This window comes from Cryptomeria japonica, chromosome 5 (assembly GCF_030272615.1).
Source record: "Cryptomeria japonica chromosome 5, Sugi_1.0, whole genome shotgun sequence".
Classification (NCBI taxonomy): domain Eukaryota; kingdom Viridiplantae; phylum Streptophyta; class Pinopsida; order Cupressales; family Cupressaceae; genus Cryptomeria; species Cryptomeria japonica.
In genome coordinates, this window is record NC_081409.1 from 129,125,914 (window position 1) to 129,152,983 (window position 27,070).

The 27,070-nt window shown below is 33.1% G+C and overlaps 1 protein-coding gene across 1 annotated transcript in view; it reads left to right on the forward strand.

The window, feature by feature from the left end:
* LOC131076620 (serine/threonine-protein kinase BSK1) overlaps positions 1-24,861 on the forward strand; it is a 57,857-nt gene extending 32,996 nt beyond the window's left edge. Inside the window, exon 4 of the mRNA XM_058013903.2 lies at positions 24,471-24,861. Within this exon, the coding sequence (XP_057869886.1) occupies positions 24,471-24,716 (246 nt within the window). The 3' untranslated portion in view covers positions 24,717-24,861. The remainder of the gene's footprint in view (positions 1-24,470) is intronic.
* The last annotated feature ends 2,209 nt before the right edge of the window (positions 24,862-27,070 follow it).

Genomic DNA, 27,070 nt, shown 5'->3' on the forward strand with positions numbered 1-27,070 from the left:
AACATTGGTATAACTCAATGTTTCCCACAATGTCCTGTCCACAAACTACCACAGGGCAGGACTTGGCACAAGGAAGAGGGCAAACACCCTTGGAAGGATGGGTAACAAATCTAGCCTCACGAGCAAAGCTATGCTTACTAGCAAAAGGAGGTTTGGACAGAGCATTACCACCCACAAGAGGGTCGCAGGAGTTAATAAAAATTTAGAGAATAAAAATTATGATATGACTCGCAGCTCCAAAGAAGAAATGCATGTAGACAAAAAGGAAGAAATTCTGAGAAAAATCCAAAAAAGATAAATAATATTTGCACAAATGTTTTTACAATCCTCAAAATAATCTCCACAAAAATAGTCTAGAGATGATTCCAAAACTAGTTTCGGGTTCAAAACCCTCATCAGTTGGAATAATACATCATCATAAACGACTAGGAGAGCCGAAGGAGAAAGAAAGTACGAAAGAGAGGAGAGAGAAAATTTTGAAAGTGCAAAAAAGAATGGTGGAGGGGGTTATCTAAACCTAGCTCCACCAAATCTCCCAAGATAGAAAATCCAAATAAAGGGGCCGACATGCGTGAAAACACTTCCCCCACCATAAATAAAATAAAATAAAAAGGAAACATTTTAAAATATAAAACTGGTAGGGGAAAGGGTCGTAAGACCTCACCAATTGGCGTTCCTCCCTTCATGTCAGGCTCATGAAGAGCCTTAAGGATCTTTGGGGCGATAGTTCCATTGTCATCAAGCCCGCTGACAAGAATCTTGGTCTTGTGGTTCTCGATTCTTCTTGGTACCAGAATGAAGGGCTTAGGCAACTCACTAATTCTCTTGTGTATCTTCGTGTGGATAGTGTCCCTTGGGTTCCCATTTGGAGAAAACTTAACTTCATCTTGGATAAGTTCAAAAAGTTTCTCGTTCCTGTTTCTCATTTTTTGAAAAGGAATCCAGTCTCCTTTGCTAGAGCTTGTGCCTTCTATCTTCTTCCTAAGCTTCATAAACCAGTTTTGGTTGGAAGGCCAATTTGCAGTTACTTTGGTTATATGTTGGAACCAACCTCTTTGTTTCTTCATCATTTGTTGTTTTCAATTCTCTTGTAGCAATAGTTCCATCTTTCGGACTCGCTCTCTCTTATGAGACCTTGATCAACGATCCTTTCCACCAGATTGTCTTCTATTCACTTTCTATGTGGGATTACTTTATCCCAGTATTCCCACCGATGTTGGTCTTTCTGCATTCAAGGAGATGGTTGTTGAGTACTTCATTTCTCATAAGTTGGACTTGCAGCTGATTGATATGATTATGAGCCTTGTCGAGCTTGTTTTTCGTGAGCATTACTTGGAGTTTGATGGCATCATCTACAAACAAATCAGAGGTATTGCCATGGGTAGTAATTTTGCTGTGGTATATGCTTGTTTGTTTCTTTGTCATCTTGATAAACGTCTCCTTGCTCAGTTTGATTGCTCATCTCTCGCCTTCTACAAAAGATTTATTGATGATGCTATGGGGATTTGGATCAATGATGAGACTCCTCTACTCACCTTCTTTGAGCACTTTCAGATTTTTTATCCTGAGATTAGAATCACTCCTTCTGTCTCTCCCCATTCTGTTGATCTTTTTGATATCACCTTATTCAAAGGTGATCACTTCAGTGCCTATGGTATTCTCGACACTAAATGATTTCAGAAACCTCTTAATGCCTATCAGTACATTCCATACTTTTATTAGCATCCTCCTAACCAGAAGAAATCTTTTATTGTGAGCGTGCTCAAGAGGTATCTTCTTCGAGAATCTGATCCCTACAACTTCAATCAACTTCGGAAGCCGTTCTATTCCAGATTACGTGCTTGTGGTTATCCTAAAAAGTTTTTTCTTTCCTGTTTCAATAAAGTTTCTCGGATGGATAAGTCAGTGCTTCTTTCTCATCTTCGTGATGGTTCTCTCAAGAAGAAAGCCCCCTTGTTATAAAGCTTGAATATAATTCCTCGGCTAAAGCTTTGAACTTCAGGGCTACCCTAAATCCTATACTTCATCGGCTCTGCCAAGAATTCCCCGCACTGCACCACATCCCATTTCTGAGAGTTTGTTGGCGGAATCCTAGAAAGTTGGGTTCATTTCTCCTATGAAGAAGGTTCAGATCACGACATGTTTCTCCTCCCTAGGACTTTCTCCGTTTCTTACGACCCTTTCCCCCACCAGTTTTATATTTTAAAATGTTTCCTTTTTATTTTATTTTATTTATGGCTGGGGAAGTGTTTTCATGCATGTTGGCCCCTTTATTGGGAGTTGCTATTGTGGGAGATTCGATGGAGCTAGGTTTAGATAACCCCCTCCACCATTCTTTTTTACACTTTCAAAATTCACTCTCTCCTCTCTTTCTCACTTTATTTCTCCTTCAACTCTCCTAGCCATTTTTGATGATGTATTATTCCAACTGATGAGGGTTTTGAACCTGAAACTAGTTTTGGAATCATCTATGGAGTATTTTTGTAGAGATTATTTTGAGGATTGTAAATTTTTTTGTGCAAATATTATTTATCTTTTCTAGATTTTTCTCAGAATTTCTTCCTTTCTGTCTACATGCATTTCTTCTTTGGAGTTGTGAGTGATATCATAAATTTTTATTAACTCTAAATTTTTATCACCTAGCATAGAGGGTGTGGGTGCAGGAGGGACAAGAACAAGAGCAATGATTACACTCACACTAACTGTAGAACATCCACCATTGGCAAATGACCCAACCATGACAAGGGGGGGAGGGCAAGAACCTCTCGCAAAGGGAGTCGACACATTCAAACCAACAAGGGCAAGAGTATTATTGGAGAGAGCAGAGGGATCCATTAGTTTGCTAATTGTATGTAAGTACAATGTGGATAAAATGATGCTAAAAGAATATTTCTAAGTTTACCAAGTTTTCACATGCAACACACGCATAAGGGGAGGTGGCTATTCTCTCTCATTGGGAATGGTTTTGTTATGTAGGTAGTGAATTGCAAATTTTATATTTTCTTTTGGCTTAGTCATCCCCATTTAAAAGGTAACTTTATGCTTATTTGAAAAGGGATGACTTAAATTCAAAATTTTCAAAAATAAAAGTGTCTAATATTTCTAAAGACACTTCAATTATTTTTTGAGGGAAAAGGTGATAACATAAAATAATATTAAAATCCAACAAAAGCCATAAAAGATGGATTTGGAGTATGAGGAAGGCATCAATTTAGAAAACAAATGTCTTCTTCCAAGAATGAACAATGTTCATCTTGGGCCTTAAGGATGAAAATCCTCCAATTCCTTAATGGTGATATCATATAGAGGTCACAATAGAGATTCATAATTATGGATGGGTGTTTCTTTTGGTTTCTATTAATCAGTTTGATGGAAGATTTGAGAAGGGTTCAATATTCAAATGACTGCATTTGCTATTCCTAGTTTAGATGTCATCATATAAGATCATGTTGCTCATTGCTTGCCTTACTAAATATTCGTTGGATTCAATTTTAGTGGAGTATAGTTATTATTGTTGATTTAAAGAAGTGTTAATGATGACTATTTAAGTGCCAAATTCACATCTTTAGTGATGTCATAACAAGTTGCAACTCCAACAATCTTTGGAAGAGGTAGTTTGTCAATATCAAAGAAATTTGTGTGAATATGCATATCAGAATTTGTAGAGAATGCTACTTTCTTTTTAGAGGTTATATTTTCTATCTTGTCCTAGAAAGGGAGGTATGAGTCTGAATGGATATCCAAGTTTTAACATAGTTTAAACACTTTTATGTGGTTTGTACAAAATAATAATAATAATGGATATTACAAAAGTATCATATGCATGATCTATTCCGTGTCAACAAATGACATCGTTTGAGGAATTGCATGACAAGGCTACACACTATGAGTTTTGGATACTCCAAATAAAGTGACATTAGCTTCTCCCTATGCTATCAAGATTTGCTTCATTGACCCTATTGTTGGCAAGACTAAGTCTATTTCACATCGTGATATGTAGGCTTATGAAGGTGAGATGTTTCTCTATCAAACTTTAGTAGTACAAATGGATATTGTTAATTTCTAAATTTCCATATAGCTTCTCCAAATGGAATGTATCTCACTAAAGAATAGAGAACAACACTTGCAAACACTTGAATGCTACTTGTGGAATAAAACTCTAGGGAATGATTTCACTTGTATAGGAAGCTGAATATAATTACTAAAGATGATAAGATAAATCAAAATAGGCATAAAATTATAAATGTAATCATTATTTGATTTGTAAGATGAAGCTAGGCTTTACTGCTAGTGATCGCATACAAATCTTAATGAAGGATTTATTGTAGCTTTTAAGTAAATAAATAATTAAATAAAAGAACTTTTGAGAGAAACAACTTAATAATGACATAAGAACCTAACCTGGAGAACTTGAATTCTAGGAGAAAAATCCATTAATAATGAAGAACACTCTTTTCTACAATCCATTAAGAGCAATATAATTTGAGGAGTTTGATGCACACAAACAACTTGAAATTTCATTTTATTGGTTCTTAAGATCATTACAACAACCTTTTGCTACAAAATTTTAGAAAATTACTTTTCCTATGATTGTGTATTGAACTTATGAACTCTACTAGAATATAAAAATCTCAACTCCAATCTTTCCTATGTGCCTCCATTTATGTTTACCTATGTTTATTAAACTTGTATGATCTAATCAAGAATCCTGAAAAGTCTTTAGATTTCAAAACGAAGAACTTGAAGTGCTCTTGGGAATTGCATGTTGTTTTAAAATACATGACAAAATTATCATGTCATGTACTAACAAAACCACCATTTCTATGCAAAATTGTCTCTTGTTAAACAAATGGTTTCTCAAAAGTTCCTGAAACCTTCATTTTTTTTAAATTTCATACTTATGAGGTGTGCACCTAATTCTTGTGTTTTCTGAGTTGTGTTCCACTTCTCCAATGAAATCAACTCGTCATTTTTTTATTAGTATCAATGACTATACTGTTTCTAAAACACTTTTATCATAAACATGTCAAGAGTATATTTTTACTTTTAGTTTCTTAACTAATTTAATTAATTAAGTGAATTTGGAACCAATTCCATTTTATTAATATTTAACAAGGCACTATAATGAAGACCAACTCATTGTAGGTGCAAAAAATTATAGGTATTATTTGTAGTAGTTTATGAAAAGGCCTTAAGGGGATTGCCATAATTTCTTTACATGGTTCAAAATCTATCAGCGGGGTGATGATTTATTCTCATGCGTGATGCTTGCCTAACATGACTAACAATTATTTTTTATGCTTTTGTTTTCACTCAGTTGTCATTGAAGTCATTATGAGTTTACAATTTATTTATTTTTTTAATTGAGTTTAGTTTCTTAAGAACATATCTCATTTTGAAAAACTATGAGTACAAATTTAACATGAATACTCTTGATTTTTGAGTCTATTTGTCTGGCCTTGATCTATTTGAGCAGTTTGACTTGTAGTGTGACAACATTCTATTAACGTTTATGCGCTTTATGCACATCAATGGTCCAGGGAACAAATGGGTACTTTTGTTTTTAAGTATATTTTCTAGCCTAAACTCGTTTTGACCCTTCAATTGTGAAAGGGTTGAAAGACAATTTTCTACAAGTCTATTTTAATGGCTTTGACCTATTTTAGCCTTTTGACTTGTACTTCAATGGGATTGAACTTAATGTTTGTGAAATATAATGGTTAAAGGGTCAAAAGACTATATTGTTTTACATTCATTTTCATGACCTTGCCTTGTTTTAGCATTTTGACTTGTATTTGTTTCCAATAAGACAACTCTATGAATTCTCAAAAGACTATATTGTTTTACATTCATTTTCATGACCTTGCCTTGTTTTAGCATTTTGACTTGTATTTGTTTCCAATAAGACAACTTTATGAATTCTCATGTTGCCTCATTCAGTTACAAGGGTCACAAATAGTTGTTAGATTTTAGAAAGAAAAAATTTGTCATTAGGTGTTGAAGTAAACTAACTTTAATAACAACCCATGACATTGGGTGCACATATTGCAAACATACATGAATATCAATATTCTAGTTACAAAACCATTTGGACAACTTACAATCATATGAACACATTTGGATTAGCCTTACTTGAATGAGTACTCTAAAAATTGTAATGGTAGGGACGATGTTGCTTCTACAATTTATGAAAATAATTGTTTTTGTTTTTAAATGCATGACATTATTCTCAGCTTATGGACTCATCGACAATCTATGTAAGACAAAGTCTAGCATATATGTATTGTGGTCTACTTGATCTAATTGTTTTAGATGCAATGATAACGCATTGTTTAAAAAGCGATTGCCCTATTGCATTTTACTTGCAACTTGTTTCCCTCATTAAACTTGAAATGAATGATGATGCAATTGATGTATTGAAAGATAGTGATCTTTTAGAGAAAATGAGAAGAAATCTTAGATAAATTGATTTTTGACATGAAAAGATATATAATTCATGGAATGCTTATCTGTAAACAAGAGATAAAAAATGATGTATGTTTATTGCTTGATGACAATAACAACAACATCATCAATTTATGGGTGTATCCCAAATCATTTTTGTCTTGGATTGAATTACCACATTTTATTTTATTGTGTATGGTTTTGTGTAAGTAGATGTATCTCTCATCAAGTGTTGGACATGAGTTATGAAGTTGTAGTATAGTGAGGAATCAAAGTAGAGTAAAATCTACAGAGGAATACCTTAGGAGCAAAAGACCACCATTTTTAATGTTGTAAACTTCCTCAAACTCTTAAATGGCTCATATGAAGAGTGGTAGTTTCAGATTGCAATCTCTAATATATTTTGTTATAATTTTTTTTAATGCAATAAATACTTAATCATAATTTGAAAGACAATTCAAAAAGTGATAAGATAAGATTGAAACCAGCACCCACATGCTTCCAAGAAGATAGCTCTAAAATCCTCCTATCATGTCATCCATACACAAACATTGTGAATAATTATACAATTTCTAGTAAAAAATTATCATTGGTTATTAAACCTCACACATGTTAAGCATAAACATGCAATAATGTCAATACCATTTCAATAATTGTTTGTCCATTATATTGGTTATGCTATGTAACAATGTTATGCCAAGTAGTTTTGATGGGTGTGTTGCTCAAGAAAGTGGACATTGTACGGGAAAACCAACCTACACGTGTATTTGTCATCGCATACTTTTGTTAGAAAATTAGACTTGGTTTTCTATTGCCGCAGATTTGATTTTTACTATTTTGTAAAATCTCTTTTATTAGAAGTCCAACTTATAAAGTTATTTTGATACACATACTTCCATTGTGATGCCTAACTGATATTTTTTTCTGCGGTAAGTGATTGTGTTGCACATCAATGAAAAGTGCTACACATTGGCATACTATAGTTACATAGTTTGACCAATATATTTAATTGAGCATGTACTAATGTGTTATTGAATTATTTGCATGTTTATGCTTAATGTGTGTGGGGTTCGATAACCATTGACATTTTTTTTCTTTTAAAGTTAGCTAGTTATTTACAATAATTATGTATGGCTGATGTGGTAGGAGGATTTTTAGAGTTATCTTCTTGGGAGCATGTAAGTGCAAGTTAAAGTCTTATCCTATTACTTTCTAAATTGTTTTCTAATTGACGACGAAATATTTATTGCATTGAAGAAAACAAAAGAATAAAATAGATTAGAAATTACAAATCTTCATATGAACCATTTAAGAGTTTGAAGAAGTTAACAATGTTGGGAATGGTTGTCTATTGCCCTTAATGTATTCTTCTAGGAAATTTTACTCTAATTCAATTCCTCACTACATCATTAGAACTCATGTCCAACACTTTATGGGGTATACATATCTTTCCAGATGATAAATTTAATGTTTTTGAAATATAGAAATATCTTCTCATTAATTTCTTCGTGACTTACACAAAACCATAAATAAAAACAGGAAATATGGTAAGTCAATGCAAGACAACAATGATTTGAGATGTATTTATAAATTGGTGTAGTTTTTGTTGTTGTTGTCATCAAGCAATAAAATCATATATCATTTTTTGATCTCTTGTTTACATTTTTATGTATTTTTTTCATGTCAAGAGTCAACTTATCTAAGACTTTTTCTCTTTTCCTTTAAAGTAACACCTTCCAACATATTAATTGCATCGTCTTTAATTTCAAGTTTAATGGGGGCAACAACTTGCAAGTACAATGAAGTGGGCCAATCATTTTTTAAACAATTCACTCTCATTGCATCTAGAAGAGCTGGATTTGCTATACCACATAAAAGATATGTAGACTCCATCTTGCATAGATTATCAGCAAGTCTATAAGTAGAGAATCTATGACCCTAATCCCAAAACAAAAACAAATATTTTCATCAATTGTAGAAGCAACACCATCCCTACCATTAAATTATTTTAAGCATCCATTCAAGAAATGTTAATCAAAATTTGTTCATACAAGTGGACATTGCCTAATTGTGTTTATCTTTAGACTATTGATATTCATGTTTGTGTTATAATATATACACTTTGTGTCACACGGTTGTTCTTAACATTTATTTACTTGAATAGTTAATGACAAATTATTTATTTATGAAACCTAACAACTTTTTGACACCTTTGAACAAGGATGAGTTGACATGAGGATTTGTATTTTTATTGTGAGCAAATACAAATCAAAATGATAAAACAAGAGGTCATGAAAGTATATTTAAAACAAAATTGTCTTTTGAGCATTTGACCTTTGAAGTGCACAAACATTAAGTTGAATACCATTACAATACACATTGAAAAACTAAAATAGGTCAAAGCCATGAAAATAGACATAAACAAAATTGTCTTTTGACCTTTTAACAATTTAAGGGCCAAAATAGATCTAGAACATTTATAGAACTTTGTCACACTATAGGTTAGATGACTCAAATTGGTGAAGATAAGGTAAATATAATTACAAAATGATATTATGTTCTTAAGAACATTAATTTAGTTGGATGAAGAATATTTGTAAAATCATAAAAAATTTAATGACATCGAGTGAAAACAAAAACATACATAATAGTTGTTAGCCGTGCTTGGCATTTATTAGGCATGATAATGACTCACCATCCAACTAATAGATTCCAAACCAAGTAAATAAGGTCCATCCCCTTAAGGTCTGTTCAATAACTACTACAAATAATTCCCTGAAATTTGCACCTAGGATTAGTTGGTTTCCATTGTAGTGTCTTGGTTGGAAGTCCACTTGATCAATCAAAGAAGTTAATTTCTTAAAAGGTAAAAATCTACTTTCGACATGTTTATAATAAAAGTGTTTGAGAAGCATTATCGTCATTGATGCTAATCAAAAAAATAGTAAGTTAAGTTCATTTGAGAAGTAGAACACAACTCAAAAAACACAAGATTAGGTGCATGCCTTAGACGAAAGAAACTTGAAAAAAAAAAAAATTTCAGCAATTTTATGAGAAACCATTAGTTCCAACAAGAGATAGTTTTGCTTAGAAATCTGGGTCTAGTTGGTAGATGATGTGTGTATTTCGTCATGTGTTTTGAAACAACCGGTAACACCAAAAAATAGTTAAAGTTCTTGGTTTCAATTTTTTATGACTTTTAGGACTTTTGATAAGATTGTTCAAGTTTATTAAATACATACATGGACAATGAATGAAGTTTAGTTTTTTGTATTCTAGTAGAGTTCATAGGTTCAAGACACAATTGCAACAAAAGTAAAATTCGCAAAGTGTATAGCAAAGAGTTATTGTAACCATTTTAAGGATTGACAACAAAATTTTAACTTGGTTGTGTTCTCAAGAGTCTCCAAATTATATTGCTCTTTGTAGATGGTGAAAAAGTGTTTTTCTTCACTATTACGAGAGTTTTGTCCCAATATTCAGGATCTACAAGTTAAGTGCTTTTGTATTATTATTGTGGTGTTGTTTCTCTCAAATTCCTTTTAGTTAATTACTATTTACTTTAAAAAGTACAGTTGGCCCTTCATTAAATTTTTTTTATGTGATCACTAGTATTTAAATCTAACTTTATCTTACGGATCAGATATTAATTACTTTTGTTATTTTATTTTTGTTTTGATTTATCATTATCATCTTTTGTAGTTATCTTTTGTTGCCTATGCTAGTGAAATCATTCCTTAGAGTTTTGGTCCACAAGTAGCTTGCAAGTGTTACCAATTGTTCTTTACTATTCTTTAGTGAGATACATTCCATTAAGGGAAGCTATACAAAACTTTTGATGCAGGAGCATCCCTGGTTCACAACAATCTTGCATCAACCAAAAAAAACATTTTCCTTTCTATTTTCTTTTCTATTTGCAGTTTTAGTTTTCCTTTCTGTGTGTCTCGATTTTGGCTTATCGGATCCTGTGGAGTTGGATTCTACTTGAAGACTTGATCATCTTTCTTGCTTTCAGACCGCATCGCATTTGGATCACTTTCTGGCAAGATATCGCTACTGGTTTCCATGATAGTTTCTTGTTACTAGTTGCCTGAGACCTATTCTGGTGATCTACTGGAACCCATTCTGAAGCTTGCAGAGTCTTGGACATTGATTTCATTGTTCCTTGGCGTGTGGCCGACCTTCTACATTTCATCCTTTGGATTTTCGAAGGAATCTCTTGGCGGAGGCTGACCCATGTTATTTTCATGTTAGATTTTGTTCTTTGGGTTTTGATCCCTTTTGGGCCGACATATATGTGTGTGTGTGTGTGTGTGTACATATATATACACACACACACACACACACACACACACACACACACACATATATATATATATGTATATATATGTACATATATATGTGTGTGTGCCCACACACACACACACACACACACACACACATATATATGTATGTACATGTGTGTGTACATATGTACATATATTGTAACCCAGTTGTTATCGGTTGGATGTAATCAATTTCATGCAATAAAACTATCTGTTCTACATTGCCTCCATAATATCTTTGAGTTTCTGTTGTGTTTATTCTTGTTGGCCGGTCCAGATTGATCTCTTTGAGGTCCTTCCTCACCAGTGACTGCTTCAAATTTACACATCAACAATATCCATCTATATTACTAATGCTTAATAGAGAAATATCTACATATCATAACACGAAATAGACTTACTACTGCCAACACTAGGGTCAATGAAACAAATCTTGAGACTCACTTCTCCTTTTTTAGTACAACAAAACAAGTATATCCTCTCAAAGGAAAAACAACATTCTCTATAAATTTTGATATGCAAATTTGTAGATATTCATTTGATATTGACAATGCACATTGTAGGTAGAATACTTATAAGAGGGCATCTTCGTTTGTATCCATTGCCTCTTCCACTTTTTAATTTTAAACAAGATTTTACTATGTTTTGCCTAAAGGTTGATCAAGAGATTCCCACATCTTTATAACTACTACTAAAATTTGTTTGGGCTAGGAGACTTTATAGTGGTTGGGATGACGAGGTCATAGCTAACTACTTAATAGCTATACAACATTGGGGATGACGAATGCCCCTCTTATTAGCCCACAACTATTTATGTAGGAAACATAGATTTTTTTCTTGCTCTCTTTATTTTTGCTTTATCTTAATACACTGCCCTAGATTGGATATTAGAACCAAGGATTGCTTGCATAAACAAAAGATTACATCATAGTTTGATGTAGGTACATCAATTATTTTTACATATTATTATTATTGTTGTTGATGTATAATCATAGTTTTAGATCTTTCTAAGCCCATTCATGTAGGAAAAAAGTTTGTTTATAACCTTTAATAAATTAACAAATAAACAAAATCTATTTGTTTTTAGCAAAGTCTAGATGGTTAGAGTAATATTAGGAATATTTTTTATTTTAGTAATTAAAAGAAGATTTCAACGAGCATTTTTCTTTTGATGTATAGAAACAAGCCATAAGGGAGAGTTCCTTGGGTTTGAATAAAATACAAGTTTATGAGAATAAAAAAACTCTCATTGTTCTTTAGTCCAAACTTGCGCAAGTTATAAGGGAGATATTAGTGTGGAGTTTATTAATTTGTTGAGCTAGTTTTAATTAAGTGTGTTGTTTACTGATAAGGATGCACCAATTTTGGTACTAGAGCTAGGTGGAAAGGGAAATCTCTTGTTCAAGGTAGAAAAAGGTTGTAGATGTGAAGCCATCGATTTGTATTGTCACCTTCCATGTGTGAAAGTGTTGTAGATCAAAAGAAAGCTAGCTACAGTTGTGAAGGATAGAAGATCGTATCCAAGTGCAAAGGAGTGTAAGTGTAGGAATTTGGGAAGGAAGTAATAGAAAATTCACATCACATATTGTAGAGAAGTTGAAGTAGCCGTTGTTAAAGCATATTGGCACAACATTATGAAGGTCGATCCCAGTTTATTCTGTGTTTGTTGGAAGCTATAATGTAATCCAGAATGATGTCTAGCCACCAAAGCTAAAGCATTGAATAAAGTTGGTAGTTGATTGTGTTTGCATATCTCAGATCAAAGATTGAAGCCGCACCAAGATCTAGAAAAAAGAGGCTGTTAATTAAAAAGTAAAAGACTACTAGCCATCAAAAGTAGAGATCTTGTTGAAGGCCTAGCATCTAGTTTAACAAAGCTAGAGTGTTCCTACATAATCACCAACCAAGTTTGCAGTTAAGTGAGTGCCGACAAGAGGAATTTGAAGTCAAAGCAGCCTCTGACAAGAAGAATATTTAAGTTGTAGAAAAGGTGAAACTACTACCAAGATATTCGGTTTTCTGTTGATTGTGATGTTGTTTTTTCTATCCTAGAGTTAGGGGGTTGGTGTTTTTGCATGTTGAGCTTAATGTGCTTGTAACATGAAGAAATAAGGGTTGTTGTATGAAAGCATTATTTTTGTTGAGTATTTTCTATGTGGGTCACACAATTGTACATGTTTTAATGCTCCATTATCATGAGCAAAATTTGATAGTGAGTTGTTATCTTGCCGCTATGAGTTGAATTGAGAGGTTAATATAAAGAACATGTGTGGGCATTTTTGATAATTGCATTATAAGTGTCACAAAATTACAAGTGACTTATTGGAAGTACCAAGAGATGGCATTTAGAGTCCATGGATGGTGCAGGAGCACCTGGGATCTCATTATTGATCACAAGTTGCCTTGTGATGGTTTTGTTTTGTTTTTATGTAATAAGGTCCTATGGACCATTTCATGTTATTTCTAGCCATATGTAATCATTTCTTTCAAGATTGTATGGTTTTGACTCCATTCAGGCCTTGTAGTCCTACTAGGTCCCGATTGGGTCAACCTTGGTCAAACCATTCAAAGGGGGTCATAAATGGTTGTAAATGATGTTTTTGGTCTATTTAGGTCCATTTTGATATGGACAAGTGATTAGGCGTGAGTTTTGAGTCATATTGGCTTTTTGAGCAAAAGTTGTCAAATTGCTCAAAAGTTGCATTAGCAACTTTTACAATTTTTGTGTCGAATTGAATCCCAATGGCTAACTAATTCAAAAGGTGGTTAGAATATGTTGGGATGATTTCAAATGCTTTAAATATGCTTCCCATTGGTCGAGGTGAGGTTGTTGGTGCTTTTGATGGTGAAAATTCAATAAATAACTCTGATTTATGCTCTTTTCCACGTTTTTTCTTAGAACTGTCAATTTTGTCTAGATTGTATGACTTCCCCATGACCTGCACATGGCATAATTGGAGAGAGGGGAGAGTTATCTTTCATTTACCTTTGGTTTGGGCTCAATCCATTAAGTTTTGAGGGAGATATTGTATTTTTCCCCAAAACAGTCCAGAAGCCCTCCTCACCTAGGGTTTGGGCACAAAACTCCACATAACTCCCATGTCCACGGTGGGAAAACTTTTTTTTTGGTGGAATGTTAGTTTTTTGTATTTAATTTCATATTCCTTTTGTTGTAGGGAAGAATGAGGAGTTTGCAAGAAGTTATTTGATGCCCTAGGCCTTGCATCTTCATGTGACAGGCCTAGAAAGGTCATTTTGAGGTTGTAAAAGTGAACTAGTCAACAAAATCGACCCCTTGGATGCTTGAAAAGTTTGAGAACATCTTATAGAGTCTGAATACACATGTTGGTGACCTGGGTTGAGAGTTGGAGTGATCTATGTTATAAATCCTTGTGTGGAGGGCTAATTTGGTGGTCTAAAAACCTTGTCAACCTTGGGATAGTCATATAAGCCACCATAAAAACTTGTGAAAAGTCCTTTGTGATGCCTTGTTATGTAGAAAAAAAACTTTTTTTGATGCCCTTGAAGTGTCCCAAGTGGCCATCATTCTGATTGAGTGTCAAACCCCATTAGCAGACCTAATTCTAGTAGCTTGGGTAGGTGCAAGTTTGCATTTCTTGCTTTTCTAAACTTGTCAAAAAAAATCCAAGTTGGTTTTGGGGTGTCATAGGTGTCCCAAACATCTCCAAGTCATTGGTTGCACAAACTAAAGTGGTCAAGGCTTTGCTATCCTAAGATGTTCCCTATCTTGTCAAATAGGAGCTTGGGTGTAACAAGGGTTGAAAGGTTTGCAAACTAGTTGATCCCATGGAACTCTTAGAGTTGTGGTAAGTGGTTTGGATCCTCCTTGTCCGTCTGCATCAATGGAAGAGGACGAGGTCAAGGAAGACCAACTACGAACAAATAAATTCTAGAGGAAATGAGGAAAATTCAAGCAAGGTTGTAGGATATGGAGCTTGCATAGAGAAGAGGAGTTGACATAGGAGATGCTAGTGAGAATGAGGAAGAACCTCAAGAGGAAGAGGCAAAGCTTGAAGTATTAGTTGAAGCAAGAGTTGCTAGAGTAGTTTTGGGAGCAAGTTCCAAACGAAAATTGGAGGTACCTACCTATGAAGGCAACCTAAATGTTAATGAATTGATTAATTGGATTAGTGCTTTATTTTGTGTTTGTTGGAAGCTGTAATGCAATTCACAATGATGTCTAGCCACCAAAGCCAAAGCATTTTCATGAAGAGATCCTAGGGTTGTTAAAATAGGAAACCATTGAAGAAAGTTGATAATTAATTGTGTTTGCATATCATAGATTGGAGATTGAAGTTGCACTAAGAGCTAGAAAAAAGAGATTGTTAGTCAAAAAGTAAAAGATCGCTAGCCACCAAAAGTAGAGATCTTGTTGAAGGCCTAGCAACTAGGTTAACAAAGCTAGAGTGTTCCTACATAATCACCAACCAAGTTTGCAATTAAGTGAGCATTGATAAGAGGAATTTGAAGTCAAATAAGCCGTTGACAAGACGATTTAAGTTGTAGAAAAGGTGAAACTATCACTAAGATATTTAGTTTTCTGTTGATTGTTATGTTGTATTTGCTATTCTAGAGTTGGGGGGTTGTTGTTTTTGCATTGTGAGCTTAATGTGCTTGTAATGTGGAGCAATAAGGGTTGTTGTATGAAAGGATTATTTTTTGTTGAGTATTTGCTATGTGGGCCACACAATTGTACATGTTATAAATACTCCATTATCATGAGAGTATTGATAGTGAGTTTTTATCTTGTCGCTAAGAGTTGCATTGAGAGGTTAATATAAACATGTGTGTGCAGTTTTGATAATCGTGTTATAAGTGTCACATAATTATTGCCGACTTATTGGAAGCACCAAGAGATGGCATTCAGAGTCCATGGAAGAGGATGAGGTCAAGGAAGACCAACTGCGAGTGCATACATTCTAGAGGAAATGGGGAAAATTCAAGCAAGGTTGTAGGCTATGGAGCTTGCACAAAGAGGAGTCGTCGACATAGGAGATGTTAGTGTCAACGAGGAAGAACCTCAAGAAGAAGAGGCAAAGCTTAAAGTATGATTTGAAGCAAGAGTTGCTAGAGTAGTTTTGGGAGAAAGTTCCAAACCAAAATTGGAGATATCCACATATGAAGGCAACTTAAATGTTAAGGAATTGATTGATTGGATTAGTGCCATGGATGAATACTTCGAGTATGAGAATGTAGATGACGACAACAAGGTGAAATTTGCAGTAACTGGTTTTAATCATGCATCCCTTTAATTGGATGTAGTACAATCTGAAAGAGGGAAAAGAGGCAAGCCTAAGATTAAGAGTTGGGATATGATGGTGGCTAAACTGAATGGTAAATTTATGCCCTTTTTTTTTTGGCTATGCACAAAATGCATCTTTGTGTGAGTGAATGTAATTAAATGGTCAATCTTGCATCCATGAATTAGTAGATTGACACCATATCTCTGAATCATCTCTATTGCTCACTAATTGTCTAATTCGATAATAAAACCTTACAATGTTTATTGCCATCTTGTCAAGCACATTTGATATGGGAAAAGCATAATAGTTGACCAATGACCTACCCAACTTTAGTTCCATTATTTGGATGGATTTTGGAATCCCATCCTATTGGGGTGCAATATTTATGACTTGAAGTTTGTAGTAATATCTAGTATAATTCGTATTAAAGGCACAATTATTCTTGTGGGTGTAGATGGCGGCTCTAATTTAGAGGGAAACTTTCCCTTCATGGAGGATTTTGATGACTTTACACCAAATTTCTTTGAACATGATGTGGTTTTGGTTCCCCAAGGGACACATTTGATTGCACAAATTAGTGAGTGGCAAATCCAAATTAGATTGTGGCCCACCAAAGAGGAAGAAAGGACACAAGTCAGATGCAGAGAGACTTCATATTGAAGTTAGGGAAGATTTGGAGGAGGGTTCTCAATGGACTATGGATGCTTTTCTCTCACAAAGCAATGAGAGAGCATAGTTAGATTGGCGTTTGGTCAAGTGTTGTTGGTTTCTTGTTGTTTCAAGCTATGAGACTCATTGTACAAATTTTATTTTCTCTTTCTCTCCTTTGTTCTTTCTAGACCTTATTCCCTTTCACGGGTTCCTTAATATTTCCTTTTTGGTCCTTGCTTAGTAGGTTTGAAGCTTATGTTTATTTGATATGATTATAAATAAGGGAGTGGGTCCTCACCCCACAACTCACTGATAGAAAAAAAGTATAGTATAATTCATATTTAAGTTATAGTTTCAAGTTAAGATTTAATTTTATTAACAGCCTATAAGAATTTATAATTATAATTATCAATGTTCTGAGTTTTATTTTGTATTTATTTTGTCAATTAGATCATGAATTATGACTAATGATTTTTTATTTTAATATTAAATAATAAATTTAATTCTTTTTTAATGCTAAAATATTTATATATTTATGATTTTTATATGTTTTCTATTGGAATATTGTCATTGATGTCAAATGACAGTAGGCTAGAATTAAAAGGACAACATGGCCGAATTTAAAAGGACAATTTTGATGCCGAAATTAAAAGGATTTTTTTCTTTTCTTTTGTATCAAATAAATATATGAAACATGTGACAAACCTCCCTTTTGGGCCTACCCATTTATGGGTGGAAGCACAAAAGATGCATTTTAAATTAAATAGAATTTATATTCCTTGCTTGACCTTCCTAGTTTTGGGTGCCCATTTTGGGTAAAATAAATAAAGTAATATATTTATTATATATTGTTGGTCAACTTATTTGAGGAGGTGCATCTCTTGGTTGAAGAGGTACTTGAGGGTGTATAAGTAATAGGTCTGTTGGAGGTTATTTTATCAAAAATTCATTGAATATCTTCCCTTTGTTCTAAGCAAATCTAGAGCAAAAAAATAGTAGATTTATGATTAAAAATCGAGCATTAAAAATAGTAGACTTATGAACAAAAATCAAACATTCTTGGAGAAAATATATAGCAGATTTGTGTGAAGATTCAATTCATATTTATGATTGTTTATTGAGGATCATATTGTAGATTTGAGAGCAGAATATCAAGGCATATTTTTGTGAAGAAGTGAGCATATTTCTAAAGGTGGTTTAGAGCATATTCAAGAAGTTACAAGCAAATTGTTTGACTATACCTCAAAGGTTTGTGCCTTATATTCTAAGGGATCAAGAGTTTATTGTTTCTCATTCAAAGAGATTGGTGTCTCCTACTCAGCTGGTGCTCAGTTGTGGGGATTGGTGTCTGCAAAATCATATAGAGGGGATTCGTGTCTCTTGTGGGTTGGTTTTAATAAAATTTGTAAGAATTTTTCAATACAAAAGCAATATTTTGTCATGGTTTTCTCTTGCAAGGGTTTCCACATAAATTGTGTGTTCTTCTTTTGTTTCTTATCGCTAGATCTTACATTTGTGGTTGATTAGGTCTTGATGTATTACTACCGCGTCTAATCAAGTTTGAAAAAGTAAAAGTTTGTTATTATATTGATTCAATCCCCCTCCTTCTCAATATAATTGTGTGCTCTTCAATACCCGTGTATAAAGGCAACCTAAGTGATGAAGAGTTGGTTGATTGGATTAGTGCCATGAATAAATACTTTGAGTATGAAAATATAGATGATGACAAGAAGGTGAAGTTTGTAGTAGCTTCACTTTACACACACACAGACACACACACACACACCTCTTAAAATATTAATTTGCATTATAGAAAATAGTTAAAATTCACCTTCACAATATAATATTAATTTGCTAGGTGATTGTCAACTGGGGGGTAGGAGGTCCACTTTTTGCTTTTTGACAATGAACTATAAGAATCTAAGGGTAAAAATTTATTATGAGAATTTGGTGTGAAAAATCCATTGCAATAATTTCATGTCAATTTCTCGTAATTGGAAAATTAAGATTAACACTTCACAATAAAATTAACATTAATATTCCCCTCTTTGATGAACTGAATTGGAATTTTAGGGTTCACCTCCTCACAATCCTTCTTAGATTCTAAAACTCACTCAAATAGGGAATCCTTCTCAGATGGAACAATACTTTTGGGATACTATTGTCTCTTTAGTTTTTTGGTATTATTTATAGGCAATGGTTTGTGGGGGTTTGGAGCTTTCATATGATTAACAATGATTTAATAATATTGAGAGATAATCTCTATTGAGGATGATACAAACACCTAACTTAGGTTCTAGAGGTTTGATAAGATTTACCATACACCACTAGGGAAGGGACAATAAAAAAATAGGTGATAGGAATCTTTGTGAGCTAGAAGAAAAAGGCTACATCTACAAGGAAAAGTGAAAAATGATTTATATAGTTTGTCATGAGTAAGAACCTTGTTTTGAGCCATAAACTAGAAGAATATGTTTATTTTTAGGAGTGAGGTCTAGCCATCACAAAGGGGCCCAAAAAGGGGTTGTGCAACAACAAAATAAATTCCTGAGGGGCAAACAATCCAAACCAAGACATCTTTAGGTGAATACTAAAGGATATAGACTTTAGCTAGGAGAGACTGGATTTTCGAAAGTCCATTTTCTCGATGATCATCATTGCTAACACATCTTTAGGTTCCCTTCATCATATAGTTTGCCACCTTTTCACCAAAATAATTAACACCAGATTTTTGCAAGGGTCTATTCTAGTCCACCTTAGCAAGAGTGGAACCCAAAGTCCGTTTATCTTTCTAGAAGTTAAGAGACTATCCATTGTCCAATTTCCATTCGATACCTTTTTGAATGAAATATTTGCAATCCATGATATCCATATAGGTGACCACAAGGATATCAGGGTTGGAGAGAAAATCTTCATTAGCAATAATATATATTCTTTTGCAAATGTGAGTCCATTGGTTGTGTTTCTCTATAAACCTCTAGGCCAGCTTATCCTGTTCCTTTCTTTAGAGCCAAACCATAGAAATCTCTTTTGAATCTAATCAATTTTCTCCACAAATCTACTAGAGATTTTGAAGAGACTCGTAGCAAAGATGGGAAGATTCTATACAGAAGCATTGAGAAGTTGAACTTTACTAGATTGACCAAGTAAAATCCCTTTCTACATAGCCGATTTTGAGTGAAATTTATACACTAGCTCCAACCAAAAAGGCTTCAAAATTTTCTTGGTGAAGAGAGGAATGCTAATGTACTTACCAGGGAGGGACCCAATAGAACATTAAAGAGTTTTTGTAGTCCTATGTAGGTAGGCCTCAAGAGTGTTAAGGAAGATGGTAGAACTCTTTGAGAATTTTTTTTTTTTCCTAAAAGCCTATTCATAACTCAACAAGATGTATTTAAGGTTCTTAGCTTCCCTAATAGAAGATTCCCCCATAATCATTATATCTTGTAAAAATTATTAATGGGACCAAGAGGCCAACCAACAAAGGAGAAATGCCCCTTAGGAAACCTGGACGGATAGCCATGTACTTGAGCCACCCCAAGGCCTTTGCCATAATGATAAACAAGAATGGGGAAATGGGTTCCACTTGCCACAACCCTCTAGAGCTTGCAAAGAAGGGTGAATGCGAACAATCAAAAAGAAAATAAAAGATGAGGTTCAAGACCATTCAGAGGATAATACATATAAACTTGTTGGATAACCCAACCTTTGCCAACAATTTTCAAAGGAAACCACAATCAACACTATCATGGGATTTCATGAGGTCCAAATTGAGGGGGAACCTAGCCTTTTGGTTGATTAAAAGATAGTGAATAACCTCAAGAATGGAAATTATAAAATTTTGGATTTATCTGCTAGGGATGAAGCAACTTTGTTGGGGGGTGATCAAGTGGGAAGAACAACTTGAAGTTGATTGGAAATAATTTTGGAGAATTTTTTATAAATTGAGTTGCATAGGCTAATAGGCCCAAAGTTCGCCAAAGAAGGAGAGCCCAATTTCTTAGGAACTAGAACACTGAATGACACCTTAAGTTCCTTTAAATTTGAAAGAAAAAAATGGGGAAAGCCATCTAAGCTAGAGGCTTTGGATCCCTCAAATGAGAAAGCATCAAGTCTAACCTCATCATCATATGAGATTTTAGCCAAGGCTCTATTATCCTAAAGTGAAAGAATTTACAAGATAACATCCAAAAGCTCATATTCCATTGATTGGTCTCACACTAGGCCCTTTGATAGGAGTTTTTGAAAGAAATCATTGGCAAGCTTCCTAATATTCAAGTCTTCCTATAGCACCGTGTCATTGACTTTGATAGAGTTGATGCAATTAATAGACCTATACTTTAGTGTAGATAGGTGGTTTTTTTTTATAATTATGATCTCCTTTCAATCATACGATTATGTTCTTTGGATAAGAAGGATATTTAGTTTATGCTTATAGACAAGCTTAGATAGGAGGTCATGCTTATGAGCATTATTAATGCCCCTAAGATTTCAGAACATTATCTTCATTTAGAATAGGGAGGGGTGCTCTTAGAGAACATGTCTAGGATAGTTTTATACACCCCATTAACAACATCCATTTTATTATCTCTTTCCCTTGAGACTTTGGTAGTAATTCTTCCTGAGAGTTTAGACTTTGCCCCACAATTTTAGAATTAATTATAAAGATGTGGGACTCTCTTGCCCACTCTTTGGTGAAAACATGGAAATATCTTGTTTGAAATTAAAATGTTGAAGAGGCAGTTGAGGCAAATGGAGATGCCCTCTTATTAGTATTCCACCTACAAAGTGCATTGTCAATATCAAAAGAATTTGTGTGAATTTGTTGCTTTTCCTTTGAGAAGTTATATTTGTTGTATTATTGTCCTAGAAAAGGAGGTATGAAACTAAATGGATATTTAGGTTCTAACATTGCTTAAGCACACTTTTGTGTGGTTTTAAGAAAATAATAATAACCGATATTACAAAAATATCCTATTTACGATCCATTCTCTCTCAACAAATGTTATGATTGGAGGAATTGCATAAAAAGGCTACATGATATAATTTACACATACACCAAATAAAATCACATTGACTCCTTTTTTTACTCTCAAGATTTGTTATATTGGCCCTCGTGTTGGCAAAAGTAAGTCTATTTCACATCATGATAAGTATGCTCATGAATGTGGGTTGTTCCTCTATCAAACTTTAATAGTACACATGGATATTATTGATGTGTAAAGTTTTATATAGCTTCTTGTAATGGAATGTATCTCACTAAAGAATAGGAAAGCACACTTGCTAACATTTGCAAGTTACTTGTGGACCAAAAACTCTAGGTAATGATTTTATTGGCATAGGTAGCGAAAGATAACTATAAAATATGATAATGTTAATATTGTAGGTAAATTTAGAAAAGATGCAAAGAACTGTTAGCAACCACCAAACCAAGTTCTATGCAAAATAAGCTAAACACCAATGAAAGATGAATTCATATTGCATTCAAATAAAAATCAAAACGATTATCCCTAGCATCAAATCCATGACCTCCATTGTTCTTCCAATATGCTTTCAGATTTTTATTGAAGTACACAAGACACATTTCGAAAGTGAGATGATTGATTTGATAGCATGAGCATATTGAAAGCATAGTTATATTCAAAATGAGGATTTGATTGCTTTATATAGAGATTTGGATTTTGGTCGATGACTAAGATTGATTTAGATTTCAAGAAATCAATTGTTAGAATTGAATAACACTCAAAGTTGCCATTTGGAAGTGGAGGAAAGGAGGAGAGAAAATGAGTTAACTAAAACTAGATAAAGAAACTATTTATTTTCAACACAAAACTACCATTTTGAAAGTGGAGGAAATAAAGAGTCGATTAGAAAAGAAAATAGAAAATGGAAGAGTTAAGTGAGAGAGAAATTAGCAAGTGCAAGAGATAAATGGGAAGAGAAATTGGGAAGTGGAAGAGTTAAGTGGGAAGTGAAATTGGCAAATGGAAGAGTGGAGAGAAATATTGGAATGTTAGTAAGTTAAGTGTGGTCATAAATAAATACATTTTATTTATTTCACCCACACATGGTAATTAAATAAATTAGTCAGGGATTAAATAATTATTTAATCATGGAGGAAAGAGCTAATGAAGAAAATTAATTAAATAATGAAGATTATTTATTAATAATTTAGAACAAGAATAATTAAATTATTAAGAATTATTTAATTATAGGCAATTAAAAGAAGAATATTAATACTAATTAGATAATAAAATTATTTAATTATCTTAGACATAAAGATAGTGAGAAGTATTGTTGGAGACCTAGGATAATTTCCAGTGTTTACAACTAAATCAAAATAAGCATAAAATAAAAAATGTAATCAAAATCTAATTTGTAAGATAAAGTTAGGCTTTATTACTAGTGATCACATACAAATTGTCTTTGAAGGATCAATTGCACCTTTTAAAGTAAATAAAAATGAATTAAAAGGAATTTGAGAGAAGCAACACCATAATAATAAGACACAAGCTTTTAACCTATAGAACCTTAATCCTGGGAGAAAAATCCCACATTAGTGAAAAAAAAACACTCTTTTCCACCATCCACAAACAAAAATATAATTTGAGGACTCTTGGGAATACAACTAGCTCAAAATTTTGTTGTCAGTCCTTAAGATCATTACAACAACTCTTTTCTACACACTTTTAGAATTGAACTTTTCTTTTGATTGTGTATTGAACCTACGAACTTTACTAGTATACGAAAAATTCAACTCCAATCCTTCCAATGTGTCTCCTTGAATGTTTAATTAACTTTTATAGCCTTTAAGAAAATCCTAAGAGTCATTACAAACCAAAACCAAAAAGAACTTGAAGTGTTCTTCAACATTACCTGTTGTTTCAAAACACATGACAAAATCACCACATCATGTAATATCTAGACCACCATTTCTATACAAAAGTGACTCTTGTTAGAACCACTAGTTTCTCACAAAAGTTGTTGAAACCTTCATTTTTCTTCAAATTCTTACTTTTGAGGTGTGGACTTGGTTTTTGTGTTTTTTTTACTAGTGTTCCACTTCTCCAATGAAATTAACTTACCATTTTTTGATTTGTGTCAATGACCATAATGTTTCTCAAATAGTTTTATCCTAAACATATTGAGAGTATACTTTTTCTTTTAAAAAATAATTTCTTTGATTAATTAAGTGGAATTCCAACAAAATCCATTTTATAAATATTCAACAAGACATTGTAATGAAAACCAATTAATTCTAGGAATTATTTGTAGTATTTTATGAAAAGACGATTTTGTTTTATGTCCATTTCCATGGCTTTGACCTATTTTAGTCTCATGACTTGTAATAAGATTCAACTTATTGTTTGTGCACTTCAATGATCAAAGGGTCAAAATGCAATTTTCATTTTAAGTTCGTTTTCACGACCTTTCTTATTTTAGCCTTTTGACTTGTATTTGCTCCTAAGAAGACAATGCTACAAATCTTCTCATCACCTCATCCGTGTACAAAAGTTGCAAATCGTTAGTGGATTTTACAAAGAAATAATTTGTCATTAATTGTTGAAGTAAATGAATGTTAATAATAACCCTATGACACTAGGTGCAAATATTACAACACAAACATGAATATCAATATTCTAATGATAAAGACATATAGGCAACTTGTATCACATGAACAAATTTTGGTTAACATTTCTTGAATGGTTATTTAAGAAATTTTAATGCTAGGGATGGTGTTGCTTCTACAAATTATAAAAATATTTGTTTTTGTTTTTTGATACAGGTTATAGATTCTCACCTTATAGACTCACCAACAGTCTATGCAAGACGGAGTCTAGCATATCTTTATTGTGGTCTACCAGATCGTGCTCTTCTAGATGCAATGAAAGCACATTGTTTAAAAAATGATTGGCCCACTGCATTTTATTTGCAAGCCGTTGCCCTTATTAAACTTGAAATGAAGGCTGATGCAACTGATATGCTGGAGGAGGGTGCGTCTTTAGAGAACATGAGAAGGAATTTTAGATAAATTGACTCTTGACATGAGAAAATATGTATTTCTTGAGATGTTTATTTGTAAATAAAATATTAGAGAAATGATGTATGATTTTATTGCTTGATGACGATGACACCACTGCCTATTTATAGATGTATCTTAAATCATTTTTGTCTTAGATTGACTTACCATTTTCATGTTTTTGTTTATGGTTTCACTTTTTTTTGTGATAAAGTTGAACCATTGATTTGTGAGGAGAAATAAATATATAGTTTTGTGTAAGTGACTAATAAATTAATGAACATATATTTCTCCATTTTAAAGACATTAAGTTTATCATTTACAAAAAGTATGTATACTCCATCAAATTATTATGTAGTGAGGAATCGAATTAGAGTAAAATCTTCTAAAAGAATACATTAGGAGCTAGTTGATCACTATTCCTAGTGTTTTGAACTTCCTAAACTCTTAACTGGTTGATTTGAAGTTTGCAGTCTCCAATATGTTATGTTATTTTGTTTTCTTCAATACAATAAATATCTAGTTATTAATCGTAAGACAATTTAAGAAATGATAAGATGAAGACCTGAATCAACACCCACATGCTCCTAAAAAGATAGCTCTAACTATCCTCCTATTTTGTCATTCATACACAAATATAAAATAGCTATCTATTTTTTTTAACGGTAAAATATTGTCATAGACATGCATAATATGACAAGCGCATCCAAAGAAGTTAGCAAGAATTTCTTTTCATGACTGCACCAAGCAACACTCTTTTTGTGCCAAGAGGAAAAAGAATTACCGGGAAATTTAGGCAAGCATTAAGTCAATCAATTGTTTCAGTATGACTATAGCTGTAAATTATTTTAATTATATTTAGATCTTCATTACATATTAATATAGCTTTTAATTATGTAGAAAAGAAATGTCAATTTTTATGTTTGTAAGCTTTTGGTTTAAATTGTTTATGTTTTTTTGTTTGATGTTTCAGGTCACATTAGAAAGAGGAAAAAGTGTCAATGTGTGTAAGCTTCTAATTTAAACTGTGAGTGTATGTATTTAGATCACACTTAATGATCCATAAAAAGAAGATGAAAATATACTGAATTTTTGTTAAAATAAAAATTCTTTCTATATGATAGTTTTATGGCGAATTCAAATTGAGCAATACTAATGATTTTGATTGAGTTGCAGACCCGGATATAGAAGTAATAGCTCTATCTCCCAACGATCTAATGACCATGAATCAGTTTGTGTGCCAAGTGTGTAACAAGAGATTCCAGTGTGATCAAAATATGTAGCTGCAAAAATGAGGTCATAATCTTATCTACAAACTACGACAGTGAAGCAACAAGAAGAGTAGAAAAAGAGTGTAAACATATGCCCCCAATCCAGCTATGTTTATCACAATCCAATGGTGTAGTAAAAAAATGTCATAGACAAAGATTGAATCCCACACATGTTAAGCATAGACATGCAATAATGTCAATAACATTGTTATGCCAATGTGTAGCAATTTTGATGGATGTGCTACTTAAGAAAGTAGACATTTGTATTTTGAGGCAACTATAGGGAAAATCAAGCTACATGCCTCTTTATCATCACTTGCATTCCACTGCTTCAGAAAAGATTTCTGGTTTTAGAATTCCAATTAATTAAGTTATTTTGCTACATAAATATTTCATTATTATGTCTAATTTATATTCCTTTTTGCAGTAAGTAATTATGTTCTTGCGTAGCTTTTCTGTAGTAACTTGTTGTCTGTAATATTCTGAGGTAAATCTCTCTCAAATAATGTGTTGGTTGTTAATTTAAACAAGTAGAGATAACACATAATAATGAACACAAAACAATAAAAAGTAAATTAGACAAACACACAACATATGGAATTACGTGGTTCACCAAAACTGGCTACATCCATGGGAAAAGTAGGGAAATCTCTTCTATTAATCGAAATCCAATCTACTACATACATGGGTTGCACACAACCATTTATACAATTGTATTTAGCTATGCAATGAACAATTGGGGAAATGCAAATGGTAATGTGACCATTAGGCTTCATATTCCCAACAATCTCCCTCGTGAAGGCCAACCGACACAACCATGCATGGTGACATCCCTACTTCCATTTCAATTCCTATATTGCAACTAGGACTATCGAAGATTTTAACTTTGCCAAACTTTGTTCACAAGCATTACAAATTAGTCTTCTCCAAATCAAATCAGAATAAAAAACCTCATCTACTATTATTATACCCAACACAAACACACCCATTAATCTATACTCAAGAACAACTTCCAGTAGATACAAAATACACTCCTCCATCACAGGCTCCTGCTCCTGTGCTCCCCATTAACAGAAAATCTAAAGGCTTGTCATG